We start from the raw sequence: 24,577 nt of genomic DNA, 5'->3' as shown, positions 1-24,577 counted from the left end.
GCCAACCAATCAGAGCAAGCAGTTTCTCTACCTACCCTCATAACTTGAGCGCGTTGTCCCCGATCCCAACATCGCTGAGTACAGTTTAGTACGCTGAAGCATAAGCGTTGAGTAATACGAAGTGTTACTGGAACAGCTGAATACGTCTGAAATCCAACAGGGGCAAATGTAACTGTGTTCAGTCCTCGCTGATTACTGGTTAAGAGGTTAAGTGTGACAATAATGGAGAAAGTGTAGAATATTTTGCAAAAATAAATAGTGCAGTGTTTCTGCAAAGAAAAAAATGGAGAAGTATTCTCATAGAAGAGATTACGAGAGATCCAGGAAAGAAGACAGAGATGGGTACAAGCGTAAAGATAGAGTTTCACGTAGAAACAATGACAGTGATTATGAAAGTCGGTCGAGAAGTACGAAATTTAAACACAAACGTTCAAAAAGTTCTAGTGAGAAACTTAAAAAGTCCAAACGTAGAGATTCCTCTGAATCACGAGAATCTCGCAAAAAGTCAACTAAATATAAAAGTCGGAGAAGGTAAAGTAAATTCCATGCTTCTTTACGTTATGATTTTATTATTTCTTATTCTCAAACTTATTTGTTTGTTATTATAGATCGCCATCGTCATCTTCAACTTCTTCAAATTCAAGTGAATCTAGTAGCCCATCTTCTTCAGATTCATCCTCAGATTCTACCAAGCTCTTAGAGAAACTTCAAAAGCAACGTCAGAAGCAAGTTGAAGATAGAAAGCGCCAAAAAGAACTAATGAAAGCCACAGAAACACCGGAGGAAAAAAGATTAAGGCGTTTAAAGAAGAAGGAGGCTAAAGAACGCAAACGTAAAGAACGGATGGGTTGGGATAATGACTATTTACATTACACAAATACAGATAATCCTTTTGGTGATGGGAACTTACTCTCCACGTTTGTGTGGTCAAAGAAGCTTGAGAAAGAAGGTCTGCTAGGTGTCAGTAGAGAAGAATTAGAGATCAGAAATAGACATAAACAAGAAGAGAATAAGAGGGAGTTGGAGAAAGTTAAGAAAAGGCGACAAGAAAGGGAATTAGAAAGACAACAGAGAGAAGAAGAGATGACTATGCTTCAGAGAGGAAAGGAGGCGGCTCAGTTAGAACAATGGGCAAGGCAAGAAGACCAGTTTCATTTAGAGCAAGCTAGATTAAGATCTCGAATTCGTATACAGGATGGTCGTGCCAAACCAATTGACCTTCTCGCAAAATATATTAGTGCAGAAGAGGAGGTAGATGCTGTTGAAATGCATGAACCCTACACTTACTTGCGTGGCCTTCATGTTAAAGATTTAGAAGATTTAATTGAGGATATCAAAGTTTATAAAGAATTGGAACGTGATAAAAACTTTGGTTATTGGAATGATATTACAGTAATTGTTGAAGATGAGTTACACAAGTTGAGAAAGCTAGAAAGATCAGAATATGAAGTTGGTAAGTATTTATACTAAGTCTATGTAGAATGTATTGTTAGATATTTCTATAATGATATTAATTTTCTTTCATTTTTAGCTGTTGGTAGAAGAGAAGGAATACACGAATCTGTAGCTAAAGATGTAACTGCCATTTTCAAAGGAAAAACTGCATCACAGTTGGAAGCATTGCAACTACAAATCGAAGCAAAGATCACAGGGAAACCTGAAGGTGTAGACATTGGATATTGGGAGAGTCTTCTGTCTCAACTGAAAGGTAATATACAAATGGATTATAAACATTTAATTTAAATTACATTTTTTAATACGGACATTTCTATCAACACGTTATTAATTTCAGCACACATGGCAAGAGCACGTTTGAGAGATCGGCATCAAGAAAATTTGCGCAAGAAGTTAGAAGTTTTAATTGCAGAACAAGGAGTTTCCAGAACGGAGAATGAACCTGAGGAAGAAACTCATGGATCATCTGAAGAAGAGGGTGTAGCCTCAGCAGCAGTAACTAATGAAGAAAGTCAATCAGAGTATGTACTCCTTTGTATTGGTTTTTTCTTGAAATTATTTTGGAATCTTCGACTTATAGTTCTGTTTCTTGCATTTTCAGCGAGGAACAAGAAACTAGTAATGCTGCTGACGATCTTCTGTCGGAATCATTTTGCGAATATGAATCAGGAGGATATTCTCCAAAATATATACCATATTCTCAACTTGAACCAGGAACACTAGTCACTTTGGAAGAAGATGACAATCAACGATTGGAGTATGCGAGAAATCAAGTGCTCAGTACTGGACGGAAGATTCAGAATGTGATGACGGCTGAGGAACAAGCGATGCATAGAGAGGCACGTAGGAACATGGGCTCTGACGAGGCTCAGTTCAGTGTTGAATCGTCTTTGGAAGCACAGATTTATTTGTGGTCCGATAAATATCGACCCAGAAAGCCGAGATACTTTAATCGAGTACATACAGGTTTCGAATGGAACAAATACAATCAAACGCATTACGATATGGACAATCCTCCCCCCAAAATTGTTCAAGGTTACAAGTTCAATATATTTTACCCTGATCTAATAGACAAAAACACAACTCCTGAATATTTCCTGGTAAGATCATCTATATGACTAATTTCACAAGTTTCATTTAATATTTGTATATAAATTTGAATTAAAATTTTTTTGTCATTTGCAGACACCGTGTGCTGATAACAAGGACTTTGCAATCTTGAGGTTCCATGCTGGACCGCCCTACGAAGACATAGCGTTCAAGATCGTGAACCGCGAATGGGAGTATTCGTACAAACGTGGATTCAGGTGTCAGTTTCACAACAACATTTTTCAGTTATGGTTTCACTTCAAACGATACCGATATCGCCGATAATACCTTGGTATTATGTACAATATACATATATTTCTGTGAATATGTTTTTTAGGTATACAATAGATTTAATTTTTATAACGATCATTTTAAACTAGATCCTCGCTACTTTTGAGGAAATTTTTGATAAAATTGTTGAATCGTATGTGTGAATGTACGATAATTTTTCACTAGAAATGTACCCACATGTGTTGCAACGTTATACGTTGTATAACGTTCCATTTCACTTTACCGCCTGCATTGTGTAGAAATAAACTTGATAAGTTTAATGCATGTAGAATGCAGAATGTCTGATGAAACTATTTATCTGTTAGTGAAAAAAGCAACGAATCGTATATTTTCGTAATGTAAAATACCAAGAAAACTAATTGAAATTAAATGGTACATTGCTTAATCTATGATAAAATTGTATACATGATCTTCTAAAATGTAATTAAAACTTATAGTTTTTACAATATACTTTCTGGTCACTAACATTTCTTATCTTAACGATTCTGCTTGTAAATTCAAAGAAAAGTATTTAAAAGAATGCGACCATGAAAACTAACTGGATCCTTGATTTTAAAAACAGGTTTTATTTCCTTTATAATTTATGAATAATTTATCGCTTGTATTTTCTCTTTAGCTAACTACAAATTATGCATTCTTGTTGCGTTTGTTGAAGCAAAATTATGTTAAATTCGAAATAATTGAATATTTTGTTTTATTTATAAATTCTGAAATAACTTTGCCCAAATATTGTACTGGAATGCCGCAGCGATTCGCGATAATCTCCTCATTCAAAATATCAAACGGTCGCGGCACAAGAGCGTGCACGATTTCCGCGTGATGACGGGAGCATACACAAACGTTACTCGATACAGTTGTTTAATAGTAGTCGTTGGATCGATTTTCGTGGCCACCTGTATTCTTCACACAGTCGACCACAATGAGAAAGGTAAAAGCTATATGTAGCCAATGGCAAGGTAAACCGAAGCTCAGTGCACCGGGTGTTTCGCTGACAAAGACTGTACGCGTTTAAAATCGCGTTTCTTCCTCGAGCATCGCGCACAATTTAAATCATTACGGTGATGTTCACCGATTGAAAGCGCCGGTACGGACTTTATTCCGAATAACTCGTGGGAGCCGGTCGAAAGAGAAACGTGTTCTTTATTTTTATGACAAATGTATACAACATTTCAATCATACAGTGTACTTTGAAGACAATCTCATCTTGTTCCGCCGAGGATTCACAGTTTCACCTGTGGACAGTGTTTCTTCCGGTGTGATTTGCACATTGGTGTCCGTATCTGTTTAAAACTGTGTGAAACGCATCGATATTCTGACCGTACGTTAAAAACGATTAATTTCTGTTGAATTTTTCGCGTAAAATGATACGAGTTAACGATCGAAAGTGAATTAGAAAATAGTTTGATCGACACGATGAGTAATTCAAGGGACGCTAAATTCAGTGGGCTGTCAATGAGGATGGACGATTCGAGTGTCAATGTAAAATCTGATTGTTTAGCGCGATAATTATAAATGTTAGAGAATACGACGATCCCTAACAAAGATCGATCGAGTAAAACGATGTAATTTAAGTGCATTTGACTAAAATCCAATCCTTCACATTTCGTACCGTTCCTACCATAGATCCGGCTTTCGCAGAGATCTATTATGAAATCGTAAAGTGAAGTCTCGTTTGAAACGTGGAAATCGTCGCGAGCAACGTGAAATTATTCTTCAAATTCGGAGTGACATAATTTTTGCAATCACGGCGGCTATCATGAAGTGGAAGAAAGGTCCGACAGAGTTCTTGCCGGAGAAGACGTTTTTAGTGATCAAGGATGATCTGGAAATTTTAGAGAGTAAGTAAACAACGGATTGTGTTTCGTTAAACGCATTGTGATTAGGGACGAATGATAACGAAAGAAAATTAACCTTCAGAGGTATTACTCAAACTTATAAAAATTATATTCGTTTTTGCATTTTTAAGTCGGCTCTTTGAAATGCTTCTTGGCAATAAAAGAAGATAGGGAAAAAAATGCTATTGTTTTTTTCATTTTAAATTTTCATCATATTCCGTGAGATACTGTTTTTGCTGCGTTTTCTTGAACTAATTTATAACGTAATCAATTGGCAATGCTAAGTAGACAGGCAGAAAACTTAATCATCCTTTTTTTGGAGGACAAATGAAAACTGGTGAACATGGTTTAGAAAAAGAGAAACAACGGGGAAAATCGCAAACAGCGGATACGGGCACCTGGCCGCCGAAAGTCAAGCGCGGTGCACCTTTCTACGAGGATGTAGAACGTCCGAAGACCGCGAATCTGGAGAAACCGAGTATCCTGGATCCGAAACTGGTCAATAAGCTTGATATGTCATTATTGAGCAAGGAACTGCTCAGTGATTCCATGACACGGTTCCGACACACGAAAGCAATTAGTGGGGGAGTGTCGTCAAGGTGTCGGGAAGACGTCACCTTCGGCGGACTGCAGCAACAACAACATAGGCCACCGTCGAATGGTGTTGCGGCGACGTGGAGCAACGGTCTCACAATCGACTCGACGCGTCTCAAGCGACGAAGCTTCGAGCAGATCCTTGACTTGAGACTAGGCCTGGCGGAAGTGTCCGCGGAGTCACCGAGAATGCAGAAACATGCAAAGATCACCGGCCAGGATGCCGTTAGGAAAGGCATCGATAACAGGAAACTGGACGACAACAACAACAGGTTCGTGGTATTCTAAGCACTTCACCCTTCGACGTGGCTCTAAAACACCCTCATTAATTTTTTCTTGCTCATCTTTACAAGGCAAATACTTTTACGATTAGTGCAAATTCTTATGTAATAATCTTTCTAGAAAATATTTTTAAATGTTAGCCTTCGCGATCGATGTCGATCCTCTTCTCAGTGCAGTTTGAAAAAGCCTCGTTTTTTTAATCACTTGTTAATTAGAAACGGGATGAGTAGCCAGAAAATTTCCTCCCTCTCCATGTTGAAGAAGAGAAGTTCAAGGCCGACGATACAGACCGATTTGGAGGTATTCATGTCGTCCTCGATGAAGGGCGCACCGGAACCATGCAGGAGCTGCGGGAAACCGGATCAACCGGAGCGTTTCCACAGTCATCCTAAGGGTACAACGTTGAAGGCGAAGGACAGCCCTACGAACTCGAAGACAAAGCCGTCATTGCCGAAGACTATTCAGAAACCTGTCGCCTTGAATTTTCGCAGCGACAGAAGCAAGAACAAAACTGAAGAAGTTGTTCAGCAGGCGAAGTCGAAGACGGAGAGTCCTCGGGGACAACTCACCCCCAACAGGCCATATTCTGCGCCCACAAAAAAAGGTCCGAGGACGATTACTTGTTACATCTGCGGACGCGAGTTTGGCACCGCCAGCTTTCCTATTCACGAACCCAGGTGTATGCAGGTAAGTCAAGCAATTGTTTAATTTTCCGACGTTATAAAAATGTTAATTTTCTTACTTCAAAAATTCACAACTATTTGTTGGATATGTCGCACAATTGCCACGTCGGGATTGATTTTGCACGTCAGGTTATGCCAATTGGTTGTTTTGATTAAATAAATAATGAAGATACTGAATAATTCAGTAGCTACTATCTTCTCCGAGCTATAAATCAAACACGAAAAGGAAAAGAGCCCACGGGACGAAAATAATGGTTCACGCACGGCAAATCTAATTTTACGCTGAACTTGAACGTCATTATTCATACACCTGATAATGTCAGTCATGATGCATGAATATTATTGAATTCTCCTGTCTGGAAGCATGTAACGCATCAAGGTTCTTTGTGGAATCGATGCGAGTGTATACGCCGTGTATGTAGTTCCATATCAGAAATGTTTTTATGTACATTTATATACATATGCGCGAACCGACACTTCACAGTTGCTATCTATAGTCGAGTATTATCCTACATGATCAATGCTATGTAATTTTACAGGCGAGGCGTAGTTCGTATACGCTTCGTTCGATATACGACTTCACCTCCTGCATTTGTATGACATTGGTATGTTTCGATCGCGATTAATTATGCTATTTTCTCTAGCATTTGTTCCCTACGACGTATCCTTCCTATATCGACGGGCGTTTTGAACAAAACAAATTGTAGAGAACATAATTCCAGTGAGAACTTTAATTACCCAAAGCTAATTTTTTAAAAATATTTTACACTGTAAACACGGCATACGATATCATAATTCCTTTAAATTATTGAAAAATTGTAAACATGGATGTTATCAAGAATTATGAAATAGTTTCGATGTTACCCGTCCAAGCATCGATGTCTCCACGCGAGGTCCTCGATTGAGCGACACTTCGTATTGTTCTGGCCCTTTTTCTTCCCGTTACAAAGAAAATATTATCAGCTGCATATGCATTTTTCGCTGTCGTAATTTATGATTGATGGCTCTCGTTCCCGCAGAAATGGGAACGCGAAAATAATTCCTTACCTGCGAGCCAAAGACGACCGACACCCAGAAGGCCCGATGTCGCGATCGATGATTCGGGGTGGAACACAGCTGCATGGGAAAAGAGCCAGGTATTGCCCTTTTAATGTTTTCTGTAACTAAAAAAAAAAGTATACTTTCCGATTATTTTTAATATTTTATTCAAATCATATTCGTCTGCGTTCTATTTCCATAGTCGTCTATATAGTCGAATGTGTTTTGATCGGTGGAGTGAGTCACTCCAATAAGTTCATCAGAGACGACGAGGAACTGTCCATAATTGGCGATGATGTAACTTAATTGCTGAACGTCACGGGTGATTTCGATTACGAACAATGCGTAAAGGATCGGTGCGCATGCATATTCATAATGACCGTAGTAAACTGGTCCTATCAAAATAACAATAAATTTCTCTTGTCATGAGTCGATATTCGCTAAGTTTACCAATTTCTACGTTTGTTCTTAGCAGGCTACGAAATCGGAGAATTATACGATGGTTTTATTACGAGATCTGGATTGCGCGAGCATAAATTTTGTTTTAATTGGAAAAGAAATGTGCGTGAATGTTGCTCAAGTCGTGAAAGCTTGCCCTTACGCGTTTGCATATGCGGGAATACAAATTGGAATAATAAGTAGAAGCTTATGAGGTTTCTAGTTCCACGGGGTTGGGAGAGGGGGAGAGTATGTCACGCACTATAATCCTCCAGCCCTATCGTGTTCAAGGTGCTGCCCCACATTTATCGCATACACTTGCCTTCATAAGAGTGACGCTATGTTTGATCTAAAAACTGAGAGCCGCATTGCGACTCATTAAGTTCGACTTTAAAGACGAACTTGCTTTCCGACTTGCAGGTTTCATTGAGCAGGTTATTCATCTTCTCCTGTCGGGGTGAAGCCAGAATATAGACACTATTGATTTAACACCAGAACTGCCGAGCAATCGAAATGACTGGCCCGTAAATCCTTATAAAATCTATCGTGGTTCGCGTTCATGAGTTTCGTACGAATAGATTGACTTATTCCGTCATTTACGACATGACAAATTATGAATTTTACGATCTATTATTCTTTCCTTTAATGTTCAAACATTGCTTGATAAGGCGCATAAAAAGTTTACGTACGATGTATAATTTAAAGATAAATATTTCGTAGTATATTTAGTTCTAACGACGATTATTATTATTTTTCAGGCACAATTGTTGCCATGTCCAAAATGCGCAAGAACGTTTCTTCCGGAACGGCTACCTGTACACACGAAAAGCTGCAAAGCTTCGCCCAAGGTAATTAAAATGGAAAACTAATTGGCAGGATAACTAATTTTAAATTTGCAGAATTCGGACATCGAGAAATCGGAAATTTCGCTGTCAGAGAAACCTGTTAGTACGTTGCGTCCGGGACCGCCGACGGTTGCTTGCCAGAATTGCGGCCGAAACTTCGGCACAAAGAGTATAAAGATCCACGAGCCTCAATGCATCAAGCGATCACGGCTAGAGAATATGAAACAATTAACTCAACCGCGAAGAAAGGAGTCGCAGGCTAATACAAAGTTAGAGACCGTCAGCATGCAAGAGCTATCAATCAGCCCTGTGGGGGTGAGTCGTCTTAGAAAAAACGCTTATATTCTCCAGTTTGTCTGAAAAATGATCGCAGTTGAATATTCTGCAAATAAATTTTTGTAGTCGCAACTATTTGTGCTAATCGGTGAATGAATTTTGTGCGATCAAATGGTATTGTCAATAAAAATTTGCTGTTTGTGTCTTCGGTGTTTTTGTCATTTGGGGGGTAAACAGCAGAAGACGATTGGTTTTAGGATCAACAGAAGAAGACGATCACTTGCTACATATGTGGCAGAGACTTCGGATCGAGCAGTTTGGCTATTCATGAGCCGCAATGTTTGAAAAAGTGGCATGCAGAGAACGACAAATTACCGCCTGATCGGAGAAGGAAAGAGCCGCAGAAACCGGAAGTGATCTATACTAGTAAGTTCGATGACCTTTGTTAGTCGAAGAACCTTTGCTAAATATCTGCATTCTATATTCTATTCAATAGATCATCTAAAATTTTGATAATCCTCAAAATTGTTAGGAGCATGTAATAAACTTACTAGCAGCGTAGATAAAAAGAAAAGAATTCATTGTACACTTAACACTTTATCGACCGGTCATTCGGCTGTGAACATTTATTATAGGAAAATTCAATTATTATAGGGTAATTAAACATTTCTATATCTTCATAACATTAGCACGGTATTTATTTTATCTGCTTCATTTACTTTATTTGTACTTAAAAAATTATATAATAATATTAATACTTTTATCTCAATAATAGATAACAAATTATTGGTTACTGTAACAACAAATTCACGGGTCAGCAGCGGGGGAGAAAGCCAATTTATAGGCTGCCGGTCGGCAAAGTGTTAAAAATGAAGTAGATGAAGATTTCGGATCCGTAGTTGTTCTTCAAGTTTCACAAGTCCCCCTTTGTTCGGGCTACAGTCAATCTCGGCGGAACGACTTAATTGATGTTAGAGTTGAACAACCCCGATGATCGATTCTCCGAAATAACTTTTGTTTGACACAGTTTTTTCTTGGAAACATTAAGTACGATGTTTCGTTACGTTTTCTACTTTTTCACATCGGAGCCGTAACAAATGAGTTAAACATTAGTCGCGTGGCACCGCGGTCAACCAATGAACTTAAGGTCACTGTGATTATATCGATCAGGAGGTAGCCGTGCTGAAAACCGGAAGCGGCGGTGCCGTGCTTTATCAAGTACCTAAAACAGTCTCGAATGCTCTTTATAGTAGGCTATGGAACTTAAATGGCGATGAGAATGTATGATAACTCGATAGGGGATGTATATTTATATCTAGATTTTTTAAGAGTGATTTATAAAAATTGGTACATAACATAATCTTTCTTATTTAAGCTTGTATTTACGCACATTGTATAAAAGTTAACTTAGGTAAATGTATACTACATTAAACATTTGGTGTGCACAGGTGATCCGCAAACTGGAAATGCGGTAGTAGACGTGACGGCAATGGCCGAGGCCAGCTGGAAATCACACTTAAACCAATTGGTCCCCTGCAAGAATTGCGGAAGGACGTTTAATCCTGATCGCGTAAGCGTCCACGAACGCAGCTGCAAGGGAAATCGTTAAAACTACACTGCTTCAAAAATGATTATAGCCGATATGAAGAAAGAATTAATTTGAGACTCTGGTGATCCTCGGATTGGAAATTCTTGAATTACCTTTCATTGTAAGACAATTCTTTCTTCAAATCGATGGTAGGAGAATCACGTTTTAATTTTTTAACATTAGTTATGTATCGCAGGAAGAAAGAACATGTTGTACACGTCGTGTAGAGTATTTCAATACTCTATTGAGTACATTGACGACAGACGCGATCTTCTCCATATCCTAAGCAATGTAAATAAATCATTATATGATTGTTGTATCTTACTATAAAAACGCATTGCACAGGTGCATGTATATAGAGAAGAAGTTACAGTTGTAATTGGTAACACTTTTCTTTCTGTTTTCAAGAAAGCGAATAATTTCGTCTATTTTCTTTTTTACCAACTTTTTGATAATATTTGTATTATGTAGTTGTGTAATCGTTTCATAGTCTAGTGTCTAGTTTGTACATAAATAATAAGTAGATGCAACGTCCATTGCACGGGCAGAAATGTCCTCAATATTGAGTGTTATGCAAGAAAGTGCACTATTTTCATAGTGAGATGAAATTATTGCGATGAAACATAAATGATTCCTGCTCTAGTTCTGTAAATGAAATATCGAAATGGTTTCTAATTCATGAGTTCCGATTATAAAGTGTGTTTTTAATTAACATAGATTTAAGAAGGAGGATGTCGTTTATTACTCAACGCAATATGTATAACGTGTCGTTTATACACATGTTTGCCTATAACAGAAGATATAGAAATGCGGTTAATAATTGAACGTAATATTTTGTATGAGTTCATTGTTGACTATCAGAAGAATAAGACATTAGCGATAAATGTATCAGTGTCCGTAGCGATTATTTCGTAACCATTCCATTTTATCTTCTCTTTCACCACCACCACCACCACCACCCTTTGGTCTCCTTTTAAGTTAGTACATATGTACAATTGCCTTCACTATGTTGTATCTGTGAACTCATTAATCATAATGATAACAGGTTATAGTAATAATAGATAAGTCTTTTTCGATTCTAGTATTTTTCATCGATATCATTTGAATTGCAAAATTGAATGCAACAGTTGCCGCGATCTATGCAACTTTATGTACATTCCTTATTGTACATCCTCATGCATCAGATAATAACGGATTGCGTTTAAAATCGCAATGTCGCGTGTAATGTGCGTGCGCATATTCGGCCACGTGGTAGGGATCATAAAATTCCAATTGGTCCTGTGCACGTCACGACATACGCGCGACAAGCGGCTCCCTCTGCCGTGCGTGCAACGTTCGTTCGTCCCTTTCACGAAACTCGTGTTCTTTCCCAGGGAGTCCGCCATTGTTGGTGCACGTATATTTCTGACCAGGCCAACGGAAATCGGACAACATCCAAAATGGTACGTATGATCGTCGAAAAGCATTACGAACGCGTTGATCTGTACGGTATGTGGAGTGCAGAGGTGCGAATATTTTTGAAGTACCAGTGTCACCCGGGTTCGGGAAAATTGAAAACTGGCGGATTACTTGGGATTGCGCAACTCTTTTCGAGGACGAATTTCGAGGCTCGCGACGGATTTACCGGAGCAAAGATCTCTGACCGCTCTGTGGATATTCCGCTGGAACAATCCTGAGAATTTTCCGTAGGAATGGCTCAGAATTGTCGATGCTCGGTGTACAAATATGTTTCGTACCCCGTTCAGGAGGCAACGTGTCATGGAGCTTTGTCGAGCTCTTGATGCGAGTCAGCATGCTTGTGAATATTTGTGAAAAACTCTTTCTCACCGATTCTTCGTGCATTGGAAACTTTACGAAGATCATCCAGCGATTTATTGTCGTATGGAAAAACACGTCGAAATTCTCTCGCACGATGTATATAGAAAATGAAGAAAAGATAAAGCTTGTAGGCTTTAAGGAATTGGTCTAAGACGGACGCTACGGGGAGAAATATGTCCACATGGGAAGCTGTTATTTCATTTCGTTCTAAATTCTAACGTATACGCGTCCATAATATATATCAAGATTTGCGAAGCTTTATTTTCAATATGGTCAGTATTAAAATTATAAAATCTTTTTTTCGATCAAACATTTTAACAGAACAATTTTGAAAAAAATAACTATTTTAATATTAAAGTTTAGACTTCGTGAATATCTTGATAGTATTGTGTCTAAGATCAACTGCATCTTACAATTGCTGACTATGTGATTTTTTGAATATATTATATATATTTACAAAAGGCTTTCCATTTTAGGTGAACTTCACGGTGGACGAGATACGTGCCATGATGGACAAAAAGAAGAACATCCGAAATATGTCTGTCATAGCGCACGTTGATCATGGAAAGTCAACTTTGACTGACTCCCTTGTGTCTAAGGCTGGTATTATCGCCGGTGCCAAAGCTGGAGAGACCAGATTCACAGATACGCGCAAAGATGAACAGGAGCGTTGTATTACAATTAAATCCACGTAAGTTTCTTATAGATGCTTGTAAGCAATCGTTTTTCATTCAACTAATAGTTAACATATTTTTACAGCGCCATTTCTATGTATTTCGCCCTTGATGAGAAAGATTTAGTTTTTATTGAAAACCCTGACCAAAGAGACAAGGAAGAGAAGGGTTTCTTGATCAACTTGATCGATTCCCCTGGACACGTAGATTTCTCCAGTGAAGTAACAGCTGCTCTCCGTGTAACTGATGGAGCCCTTGTGGTTGTTGATTGTGTATCTGGTAAGCATTTTATAGCTATTTTCTTTGAATTCCATGAAATTCCTTCCAGCACAACAAGTGTTGCTCTGTAGTGCATTAGTTGGTTTATCTGACTAATACACATGGACAGTGTTGATCGTGCACCAATGGAAGGACATTAAAAGCAAATGTGTTTAAACGCTGTTAGTGGACCTCTATCCTTATGTCTGTTACGAACATGCTACGACACAATTGCTACAACAAAACATTTTTCATATATTCATATCATGATGCCTAATTTTAATGTTCATACTAATTTTTTCTATGTTTTTAAGGTGTGTGTGTACAAACCGAGACTGTACTTCGCCAAGCCATTGCCGAGCGTATTAAGCCTGTATTGTTCATGAACAAGATGGACAGAGCTCTGTTGGAACTTCAGCTTGACAGCGAAGATCTTTATCAAACTTTCCAACGTATTGTTGAAAACGTTAACGTTATTATTGCCACATACTCTGACGATGATGGCCCTATGGGTGAAGTTCGAGTAAGTGAAATATTTTCTATCACTTTATGTTAAGACTTTGATTATAATACTGTTGTTCATTGTAAATAGGTAGATCCTAGCAGAGGATCTGTCGGCTTCGGTTCCGGTCTTCATGGTTGGGCGTTCACGTTGAAACAATTTTCTGAAATGTACGCCGAGAAATTCAAAATTGATGTAGTGAAGCTCATGAAAAGATTGTGGGGAGAATCGTTCTTTAACCCCAAAGCAAAGAAATGGAGTAAACAAAGAGAAGCTGACAACAAGAGATCATTTTGCATGTATGTTTTAGATCCAATTTACAAGGTAAGTGCATTGTAAAAGAAGTTATTCATTCTTCCATTAATCTTTTACTATGTGTAAATTAATACCATCTTAATTTTAATTAACAGGTATTTGATAGCATTATGAACTACAAAAAGGAAGAGGCAGATACTCTGTTACAAAAATTAGGAATTGTTTTGAAACCCGAAGACAAAGATAAGGACGGAAAAGCTCTTTTGAAGGTAAGACTTGTTAATTCGATATTTACTGCATCACTCGAATAAAAAAATATATAATGATGATTGTTCTAATTTTTCTGACACCTCTTCAGAATTTTATTGTTGAGTATATGAGCAGGTACTGATAATACGTGGAAAGGAGATATTTCTGTAATTTGTAATATATTAAATATATATATAAAGTTTTTTTTTTAAATTTTAGGTTGTCATGAGAACGTGGTTGCCAGCTGGAGAAGCTTTACTTCAGATGATTGCTATCCATTTGCCATCTCCTGTCACTGCTCAAAAGTACCGTATGGAAATGTTATACGAAGGTCCACTTGACGATGATGCTGCCATCGGTATCAAGGTATATTTCTTTTCTATCATTTTTTCAATCCGTCCACTGTGGGTCTTATCGCATATGATGATAAATACAGACCTGTACTGATATAAATGAAAGATTGGACATGTATCTGACTGCCAGCCTTATCTAGTTTAATCCATTACAACTTGTTTATGAAATTAGTATTATACATTATCTTCTTTTCAGAACTGTGATCCAAATGGTCCACTCATGATGTACGTCTCAAAAATGGTACCGACTTCCGATAAGGGCCGTTTCTATGCTTTTGGTCGTGTATTCTCTGGAAAAGTTTGCACTGGAATGAAAGCACGTATCATGGGGCCCAACTTCCAACCAGGCAAAAAAGAAGATTTGTATGAAAAGGCTATTCAGCGTACAATTTTGATGATGGGTCGTTATGTGGAAGCGATTGAAGATGTGCCTTCTGGTAAATAAAATTATAAAGCAACATAATATCAAGGCACAAAGTTTTGTAGTAGTTAATATGATGATTGTTCTCACAGACCTGTACCGAAACTTCTTGAGAGACAATAGAACGGCCAACTGACTTTGAAAATTAAGAACACAATGGTTTTTAAATTTTCTATACATAATGCTAACAATCTATTACTTTCTCTAGGTAATATTTGTGGTCTTGTTGGTGTTGATCAGTTCTTGGTGAAGACTGGTACCATTACCACGTTCAAAGAAGCACACAACATGAAAGTCATGAAATTCTCGGTCTCGCCTGTTGTGCGTGTCGCTGTTGAACCCAAGAATCCGGCTGATTTGCCTAAGTTGGCTGAAGGTACGTCTATAAGATTTTTTCTTCGAAATATGGGTATCCAAATTTTGTTATAAAATGATGAAACTACATATAGAGCATTGGGTTATGAGAATCCGTGATTTTATGTATAGACTCTGAAAATTAAAATTTATAGTTCTACTTATCGAATTATCCGAATATCGTTGAATAATAGGATATTTGTTTGTTCAGGTCTTAAACGTTTGGCGAAATCTGATCCTATGGTACAATGTATCATCGAAGAATCTGGCGAATACATCATTGCGGGTGCTGGTGAACTTCATCTTGAAATCTGTTTGAAAGATTTGGAAGAGGATCACGCTTGCATACCCATCAAGAAATCTGACCCCGTTGTCTCTTACAGAGAAACCATTTCGGAACAATCGAATCAATTGTGTCTTTCGAAATCGCCCAATAAACATAATCGTTTGTTCATGATGGCGTGTCCCATGCCTGATGGACTTGCTGAGGATATCGATAATGTACGTTTCATTTGTGTGAGAAAGTAATATTAATATATATCTTCATTTACTTATTTTTTATAATTCTTATAGGGTGAGGTGAACCCAAGAGACGACTTCAAAGTACGTGCCCGTTACTTGAGTGAGAAGTACGATTACGACGTAACTGAAGCTAGAAAGATCTGGTGCTTTGGACCTGATGGAACTGGACCCAACATCATCATTGATTGTTCGAAGGGAGTGCAGTACCTTAATGAAATTAAGGATTCCGTTGTTGCTGGATTCCAGTGGGCTACGAAAGAAGTATGTATTGTATCAAAATAAATAATCCTTATAATATCTGTCTTTCGAAAAAGTTGCTAATTAAATGTTCGTTATATTACAGGGTGTTCTTTCGGAAGAAAATTTGAGAGGTGTTCGCTTCAATATTCACGATGTAACATTACACGCTGATGCTATTCACAGAGGTGGTGGTCAAATTATACCTACCACAAGACGTTGTCTTTACGCTTGTCTCCTCACTGCCTCTCCTCGTCTTATGGAGCCTGTTTACTTGTGTGAAATTCAGGTAAATTCGACTTTCTCATTAAACAATTTCATACAGAATAGTTCAACTATTTTTTACTTATTATCTAATTTATTATTTTATCTAGTTTATTAATTCTTCATTGAATTCATTTTAGTGTCCAGAGGTTGCTGTTGGTGGTATTTACGGTGTGCTCAATCGCAGAAGAGGACACGTATTCGAAGAACAACAGGTTGCTGGTACACCTATGTTTGTAGTTAAGGCATATCTTCCAGTAAACGAGTCCTTTGGCTTTACTGCCGACTTGCGTTCTAATACCGGAGGACAAGCTTTCCCACAGTGTGTATTCGACCATTGGCAAATCTTACCTGGAAACCCAATGGAACTTAATACCAGACCGTATCAAGTCGTGCAGGTAAATATTATTCTGAAAAATATTTTACAGCCACGTTCATAACTGGTGGTAATGGTTAATATAAATTACATTACCATTTTTAACCTCGTGGAAAAGAAATTGTTTTTTAGTTTTGGCAAGCCAGTGGTATGTCCTGGTTTACCTGAATAGGGAAACAGACAAAAATATTTTTCTTTTCAGTATTTACATTTAACCGCTAATTCAAAATAACTTTTTTCTTGCAGGAAACACGTAAGAGGAAGGGATTGAAAGAAGGTCTCCCAGACTTGAATGCATACCTTGACAAATTGTAACCATAGATTCGCGCACCATATTTAAATATCTATTTAAATATTGTAATTCAATTAATATCGCTCGAGCCGTATACAACTGCATCGGTTTATTATGAACTTTGTTTTGCGCAAAGAACCGTGAAGAAAACACACGATTATAAATATGGAAAAGGAAGATAATAAATTGTAATTATAATGAAAACTACGTATGCTAGCGCAGGGAGGAATATTTTGTACATTTATTTAACTAAGCATTGCCACACTATTAACATCGAAGTGGCTTTACGTTTTTAGCATATCAGCATCAGATGAAGACTTAATTGTTACTTTTATTGTGGCAACATTCTGCCGATTTCTTACATGAACGCAGGAATAATAAGAAATTGTGATTTTTACATTGCTTTTTAATTAAAAGTAGTCTTATATTTTTATTAATGTTCTCACACAATGGACGAATTTCGAAATTGATAACGATAAAAAATCAGCAATGTACTCGTATTGGAAAAAAACATCAAGAAATTAAAGATAAATTTGAGAAACAGAACATCTTTATTGAATTACTTTCTTAGACACACCCAATAATTACTAGAATAATTTATACTAAAAAATTATGAGGTTTCATTTAAATCATAGAATTACATAACAATGTGTATAAATATGCACATAACTTTGTGTATATTAATATCACAATTAAATAATTAAGCACCTTCTATGTACCAAATTTATTTGCGAATATATTTCGTTTTCTTAATTTTATGGAGCTTTTTGTACACATTACAAGACATAATTAAAATACACTTTGATTTATGATTAGTCATTTAGTAAATACGTCGTTGAAACAGTTAGGTTCTTGATTTAAACAATACATATCAAAACTGTTAGAATTATAGATCTAAGAAATTAATCTTGATATATTTATTTAAAGATCTTATAAATTAGAGAAGTTTTATTTACAAAAAAACGCACGACAATAAGAAATTGCGTGTAAAAGTTTACACAGGATCAATGGCATTCTTGTATATTCCAGCCAGTGATTGAGCTGCTAAAAGTATAATGTCCCGTTTAGCAACACCGCTAATGACATGATGCCATTCGTTCTGAGAAACCTTAAAATATATGTTCGTTATGAAAGCAACCAGTTTAACTTCGTAGTCTCTTAGAAAACTATAAAACGAACCTGTAGATCATTTGCTATCAAACTATCAATAGTAACTGCTAATCCAGACCATTCCGGAGGATAATCTGTGGGTGTGGCTTCTTGTGCCATTGTTACCATTTCAGTTGGCACTGGCGTCATTTGCGTGAACGTATGAAATTTGAGTTTACGCTTAGGATCATCGAGCAATACCACCCCTAAATCGAACCATTTATCTTCACCAACTTCCAGTAAAAAGTTTTCCACGGCAACTATCGGTATGTCGTTTGGAATGGATGGAATGTTTCGCGCTGAATTAATCTTTGTTTCTGCTCCTTTTACACCGGCTGCAAAACCAACTGGTTGTGCGGCAATGTTTGAACTTTCAACTGCAATACCTCTATAACATGATCAATTTTATGTTATCAACGACATCTTGACTTAAACTTTTAACCAATATTTTTTGTTTATTACTCACGTAACTGTTGCTTTTCCAAACACTGTCTGAAAAGCTTGACGTACAGGACTTATCTTCACGTCTTTTTCAGAAGCAACTATGATCTCTACATCACCACCAGAATCTGAAATGTATATTTTTAACAGGGCCTGCATGTATGAATGTACATTGACTAACATATTGCACAACCACTAAAAAATTGTTTGCATTCATACGCAGATAGTGCAGAACGTATATTCACTTCCTCGAACTTGTTTCTCCAAAGCAATAATGATATTTTTAATGGCACACGTTGATACAAAAATATTTCACACGTATTGTCATTTGTGTCACAAGATGATATTGTTATTGCTACATTTCATAGCAAATTACAAAATTGATTTCCCTTTCACTTCTGTACACAGCCTTTTTCTTACACATGGAATTCTGTCATAGTAACACGTACACAAGACACATACCTTGTATCAGTTTATAAATTAAACATAAATACAACATTCATTACATAAAAAAATCTTCAACTTTTTATATCTTAATTGACAGTTCAGATATAGTGTAGTACAGTTCACTGAATTAAGTTTGGCTAGTAGTTTGTCCAAAAATAGAACTGCATATATATATACATCCCATCAGTTATGATGCAATAACATAATTATATAGACACTGACACACATTCAAAGTAGAAACTCAACATGCAAAGTGTTAGTATTATCAACAAATTTATGCACAGAGAAAATTTAAAAGATTTTTTACTTGCATGACAGGATTAGTAGCATTCTTACTTACAAATGAACTCACGCATCTGAGGGTCCAATGTTGTGATCATAGTGTTGACGCTGTTCTTTGCTTTTTCAGCAACTATGCTTAAAACGTTGCTGTTTACTACATTTTCCTTGACCCAGGAGAATAGACCACCACCTATCATTCCTAAATCTTGTATCGGGCTCTCTGCTTGCGGTGCATTTTGTACATTTTGCTGAGGCTGAGTTGCAACAGGAGTTGTGGTTACTTGTTGAATTTCCTGCTGTAAAGCCTTAGGCGGAGCATTTAAAATTGATTTAGAAGATTCTTGTTTGTTTTGTACAACAGGATTTTCTGATAATGATGTTGCAGAATTTGAAATAAAGCTTGGCAAAGCACTAGGCGGAGCTATAGATGATAATAAATTTCCTGCAGATGTTGATAAGCTTATTGGCATCAACAAAGAAGTAGATGATGATAAGCTGCTAAAGGAATCTGAAAATAATGGTATTTGTCATCTCCAAGAATTAAGTAGATTAGCAAATGTTCACAATGACGAATTTTTATACTTTCACCGAATTAATATTTTCTATTCTTATAGAATAGTCGCCAATGAGTAATGAATTATATCACATTTCGTGACCTATGTAATCTAATGCAAATTAATCGCGACATCTTGTAGATATTACGAAATAAGTTCCCGAATTCAATTTTTGTTACTTTCTTTATATCCTATATATTTTCCAATGTTACACCTTTTCTGTTACATTCGTCAATTTTTTGATATCATACATAAAATGACAAGAAATTATTTAAGTAACCTCAGGCGTTTTATATGAGGAAGTAATATTTGACAGATACGCAAGTGTTTATGTTTTGCCTTCTGCCTTACCTGTCTTCACGGTTTCTCCAGATGTAGAAGAATCATCCGTCTTCCTCTCAACAAATTCGAATGTGGATTCCCCATTGGAATCGTCTGTCATTGCTGGCTAACTTACCGAAATTTTGCACGTAAGAAATCCAAAATCTATATGGTAAATTTTCTATATGAAAGTGTGTGAATGCGAACGACTGTAAGTACGTTTGACATATAGAATTACGTACTATAGTGAGCTAACTTCGTGATGTATTATATTGTCTGAAGGTAGGAAATAATAGTGACACGTAGAACTGTTATTTTATGTTATTTGTACATACTGTTATCTTTTACGTTCGTTCCCAATTGGTAAAGGGTAAATAATATTATGTAAAATTAAATAAAGTTGTATGTTGCTAATCCTAATACCGTTGTACATTTTTATACTAATAGTTTGCACGCTATTCCATAGTAGCGAGTTTTATAATTTAATAATGAATGTAAAGGGAAATAAAGAAATAAGGTTGCATTTATTTAATGCGGTATGTATTTATAAAATGAAGATCCATTTATATGGTTCACATCGTTCGTTCGACTTCAAATACAGCATATAGATACGCAACTCCATTTGTACGTGTGAAAACATCTGATGACGTGGTTAGGGTTATATTAAAAATATGCAATGCGTTTTTTCTTCATTTTGAGTAATTCGCATTGATGTAGTGGAAGAGGAACACCAAACAAAATAATGTTGCGCCGAGGAGGTTGCAGAAAACAGCCAGTTGCACGTCTGTGATCATCTAAAACGTCATAGAAATAACCTAACGTTTTATATCTTTCACGACAAAACAGAAAACTTATTCATATATATACAATTAAAGGTACTCTTACAACAAACAAGCAAATACTATCGAACTATTACCTTTATAGACAATTTCACAATACACTAGGCAGTTCAAATTCTCAAAAGAATTGCGTGGTCTGACACGTTTAACAAAGTAGCCGGAAAACAATCTGTCACGAATCTCTTCACTATTTGATGAAGTTTCTAGAAACTTTATTTACTGCTGTTAAATAAAAGTTATTCAATAATCAATATTTTAAAACTATAATAGACTGAAAATGCCCTTGAAATATATTATTGACAAAGAATATCGTATATTAATTTTTAGAATTTTAATTTGAAATTACACACTTTAGTAAAAATGAAATGTAACTAAAGGTTCGGAAATTCATGATTTAATAAATGAGGGAATTATTAATTATATTCTATTTTGAAATAAATATTTCATGTACTTATGAAAATAAAGAATATTTGTGATAAGTACTTGCGAAAGAAATGTAGGCCTACATAATTAAATGTGTACATGTGCATATATTATGTGTGGTATATTTTGTATTATTGGCCGATGTGAAAATATCGACCAATCATATTGTATAGCAGACTGAGGCCTCCATTACCCCTATGAGTATAGTAATCACTCAATACAAGAACGATATCCAGGGGCAATAGTACTCCTGACTTGAGAGAATGCAGCAAGATGCCGTGCTCTGATTGGCTGATGAATCACAGCTGAACAGTGCTGCCCTCACAGCCCTCGTCTCACTTTACTGTGTTAGTGATCACATCTTTTTGCGCATCTGTATTCCTGACGCTTCATTTGAAATATGTGGCGCTATATTTAATTTGTACTTTACGTGCCATAATCATTAAGCAGTCAGAAACAATAAATTTCTCAATAGAACATTTTCGATGTAATGATTCTTCAATAAATTCATGGTTCTAAAATCACTATATATATTTGACGTAACACTTGTTTGCCGTTACTCCCGGCGCTCCATGCACATTGTATGCATTTGTTTTCAATATTACGACATTTAGAACAGGATATTGTCTAATTAATTATCGAATCCCCCTGAATGTTATCGCTAAAGAATGAAAGAATGTTTCATGTGATTTTCTCGAAATGCGACTCATGTTAGTGTATACATGTCATTTTTAAGGAAATTCTGGTTGTTTGCATGAATAAATTCGGTTATAGAGATTTCGATACTAGTTCACAAATCAAGTGTTTATTTGATGACTACCACTAATTATATTATTAGTAGAAATAATTGCTAAACTGTCCATCAAAATGATTAAATTTGAGATGGTATTTCTGTACTACATGTTTTATAAATACTATTTCCGCCATTTAAATGTTTGCGTCGTCGATTATTGTTTTCAAATAATGTTTAGCACTCGTAGTAGGAATGAAATATACAGGATATTCGTTTCTCGCTTACATGTCCATTTTTCGTGAATTATCGGTAATAACGAGTGTGACACGAAATGGTAAGAGTGCTTTAGAGATCTAAAAAGGTGAGAGTTAAAAGTCCATCTTCCTGTCTCCTAGGATTCTGCAGTTCCATGTTCCAACTTCCAACCACAGATGTCAGGTTATGCCCCTGAAGTAAGCCTGCGAAGTCGATCTGGAAATGCACTATAGTGCCATTTGGTAACAAGTATCAGCTGTCGGTAATTTGTCCATCAGTTTGTATATTTTGTCACTAGGTCTGATTTTTATATTTTCAGGAGTATATAATTTTTACTAGAATTTTCATTGTATCATACGGGGGGAAGCGGCAGGAATTATTCTGTTCTGTATATTTGCAGTGAGGAATAAACTTTTTTGAATCACATAAATGTAGAAGGGTCACCTGAATATTTTTATATACCGAAAATATTATTTTTTAATAATTTCGGACTGTGCATATTACAAGAAATATGCGAAAGAGTTGTAGGATTTTTATTTCTTTTTTCCTACAGTACCGTTCCAGTAAACAGTTCTTCAACTGATGGATAAAATGTTCTTAAAAAACAGGGGTGCGCGAATACGCATTTTAGCTGTAATCAAGCAATATGTCGTCACATCACATCACATCCAGTGAGCTGTCTCGAACTCGAGTGTATTGCATTAATGTAGATTAATGTAAATTTATTCATCCGCTTCGACGAGTCAATCGTTGACCATCGAAAAAACGGTGACGAGTCTATAGGCGAAAATTTCGGGGAAAAATACTAAAAATCCGCCGGCACGGTTGAAATGGTAACACAGACATTCGACATCGATGTCGACGTGAAGCGTGTCGGATATTTGAATAAATAAATATTAAATATAGTAGGGGAAGCGTAAAAATATCGATTCACTTTTTGCGATTTTGCAAGCTGGAAACTTGTATTGTTATCAACCACTGCGAGGTAAGACAATGGATACAGATAAAAACCATGCGGACAGATCTAATTTAAGAAGGTGATTTTTATACATTATCACAATTTTAGCTACTCTACACGTTATAATTTCGGAATCCTTTTAAGGATAATCCGATTTAGTTTATTGTTTTAACAGTATGCAGCTATACTAAGTTCAGAGTCCTTTTAATACAATTATATGTATGTATTCGAAAAAAATAAAAATTATATGTATGTATTCAATAAAAAATATTTTCGACTCTTTCGCACAAAATAAACGTTGTGAAAATCGTTTCGTACATCGTTTCTGTTATGCAAACAAGAAAAACAGTATTGTCTCTTTCAGAATGAAACCTGACATCCTGAACCGCAGGCTGTGTATTGTCGCGACAGTTGAAATAAGAACTGATTTTATAAAACATAGTCCTTAAAGCGACGATTCTTCTCGGATGATGGCAGGTAAATTACTTCGGGGTTCTTTAATGCACGACTAACGATCGAGAATTTCATTCCAACGAACGACAGAGAGGTTGTAAAGCTCGAGAGTGGACGTGATTCCGATACTTCTGTGGTGAACATAAATTTTGACTCTGGCGAAATCGATTCGTCGTTCGAGAGGCATTTGGTCCATGACGCCAAATGGAAACGAGACCATGTGCCGGTGCATTTTATAAGAGATGAGTACAATTACACGGCTACTTCGGTCGTAGGATCCTCGTAACGTTTTATCCCCCACTGTCGCGTCTAGTTAGCGAGCATTTCTATCTTTTATCCTGGCATCTACTACGCTTGAAATCAATTCAGCTTCTTTGTTAAACATCCACCGATTTTCATATCGCAAATCTTATTACGCAGTTATTTAAAATATAAAATTACGCAACACAGCTCGTTGAATTACAGCACACGATTTAAATATTACGGTGCCGTTATTATATTACTATGCTGGATTTTCCGAGATCTCTGTAATAACGAAAATAAAAGTCGTGTAAAAATATTGTATGTTTCATCTTGAAGTTCTGAAGCGAAGAAACTTGCAAGCATTGCCGTTTGGCTACGTAACAGTTCGCTGTTTGAAATACTCGCAGAGATAATAATGATCTTAGTTAGCGTTAACAAAGTGCGTGTCGAATTGAAAGTCACAATTCCTTCGACTTATTATCTGCGATAA

At 36.5% G+C, this 24,577-nt stretch overlaps 4 protein-coding genes across 5 annotated transcripts; 2 read left to right on the top strand and 2 right to left on the bottom strand.

Annotated features, from left to right (window-relative positions):
- Positions 1–117: 117 nt before the first annotated feature.
- On the top strand, positions 118–11,302 carry Cactin (cactin, spliceosome C complex subunit). The gene is made up of 12 exons (XM_078179260.1): positions 118–531; positions 609–1,453; positions 1,532–1,708; positions 1,793–1,976; positions 2,057–2,567; positions 5,106–5,536; positions 5,762–6,233; positions 7,249–7,365; positions 8,464–8,553; positions 8,605–8,865; positions 9,084–9,252; positions 10,275–11,302. The coding sequence occupies exons 1-12, from the start codon at positions 284–286 to the stop codon at positions 10,433–10,435; spliced, it is 3,666 nt and encodes a 1,221-aa protein (XP_078035386.1). The 5' UTR covers positions 118–283; the 3' UTR covers positions 10,436–11,302.
- Positions 11,303–11,728: 426 nt separating this feature from the next.
- Eef2 (eukaryotic translation elongation factor 2) lies at positions 11,729–17,535 on the top strand. The gene is made up of 14 exons (XM_078179254.1): positions 11,729–11,856; positions 12,709–12,923; positions 12,992–13,185; positions 13,479–13,687; positions 13,757–13,990; positions 14,077–14,190; positions 14,390–14,536; positions 14,720–14,960; positions 15,153–15,320; positions 15,510–15,799; positions 15,872–16,081; positions 16,164–16,346; positions 16,462–16,719; positions 16,944–17,535. Exons 1-14 carry the CDS (start codon positions 11,854–11,856, stop codon positions 17,010–17,012), a joined length of 2,535 nt encoding a protein of 844 aa, XP_078035380.1. The 5' UTR covers positions 11,729–11,853; the 3' UTR covers positions 17,013–17,535.
- LOC144469235 (protein PRRC1-like) lies at positions 17,522–20,423 on the bottom strand. 2 transcript variants are annotated; one of them, XM_078179255.1, is made up of 5 exons: positions 20,214–20,423; positions 19,367–19,816; positions 18,605–18,707; positions 18,169–18,526; positions 17,522–18,097 (listed from the first exon to the last, which is right to left on the bottom strand). In XM_078179255.1, exons 1-5 carry the CDS (start codon positions 20,302–20,304, stop codon positions 17,984–17,986), a joined length of 1,116 nt encoding a protein of 371 aa, XP_078035381.1. In that variant the 5' UTR covers positions 20,305–20,423; the 3' UTR covers positions 17,522–17,983. The 2 variants fall into 2 exon arrangements, with proteins under 2 accessions (XP_078035381.1, XP_078035382.1); XM_078179256.1 differs by having other exon boundaries at positions 19,379–19,816.
- A 301-nt stretch (positions 20,424–20,724) lies between these two features.
- Positions 20,725–20,977, bottom strand: LOC144469237 (dolichyl-diphosphooligosaccharide--protein glycosyltransferase subunit 4-like). The gene has a single exon (XM_078179259.1). It carries the CDS (start codon positions 20,975–20,977, stop codon positions 20,873–20,875), a length of 105 nt encoding a protein of 34 aa, XP_078035385.1. The 3' UTR covers positions 20,725–20,872.
- Between the last annotated feature and the right edge of the window lie 3,600 nt (positions 20,978–24,577).

The sequence above is a fragment of the Augochlora pura genome, chromosome 4, assembly GCF_028453695.1.
Source record: "Augochlora pura isolate Apur16 chromosome 4, APUR_v2.2.1, whole genome shotgun sequence".
Lineage (NCBI taxonomy): Eukaryota > Metazoa > Arthropoda > Insecta > Hymenoptera > Halictidae > Augochlora > Augochlora pura.
This window is presented reverse-complemented; position numbering and strand designations above follow the sequence as displayed.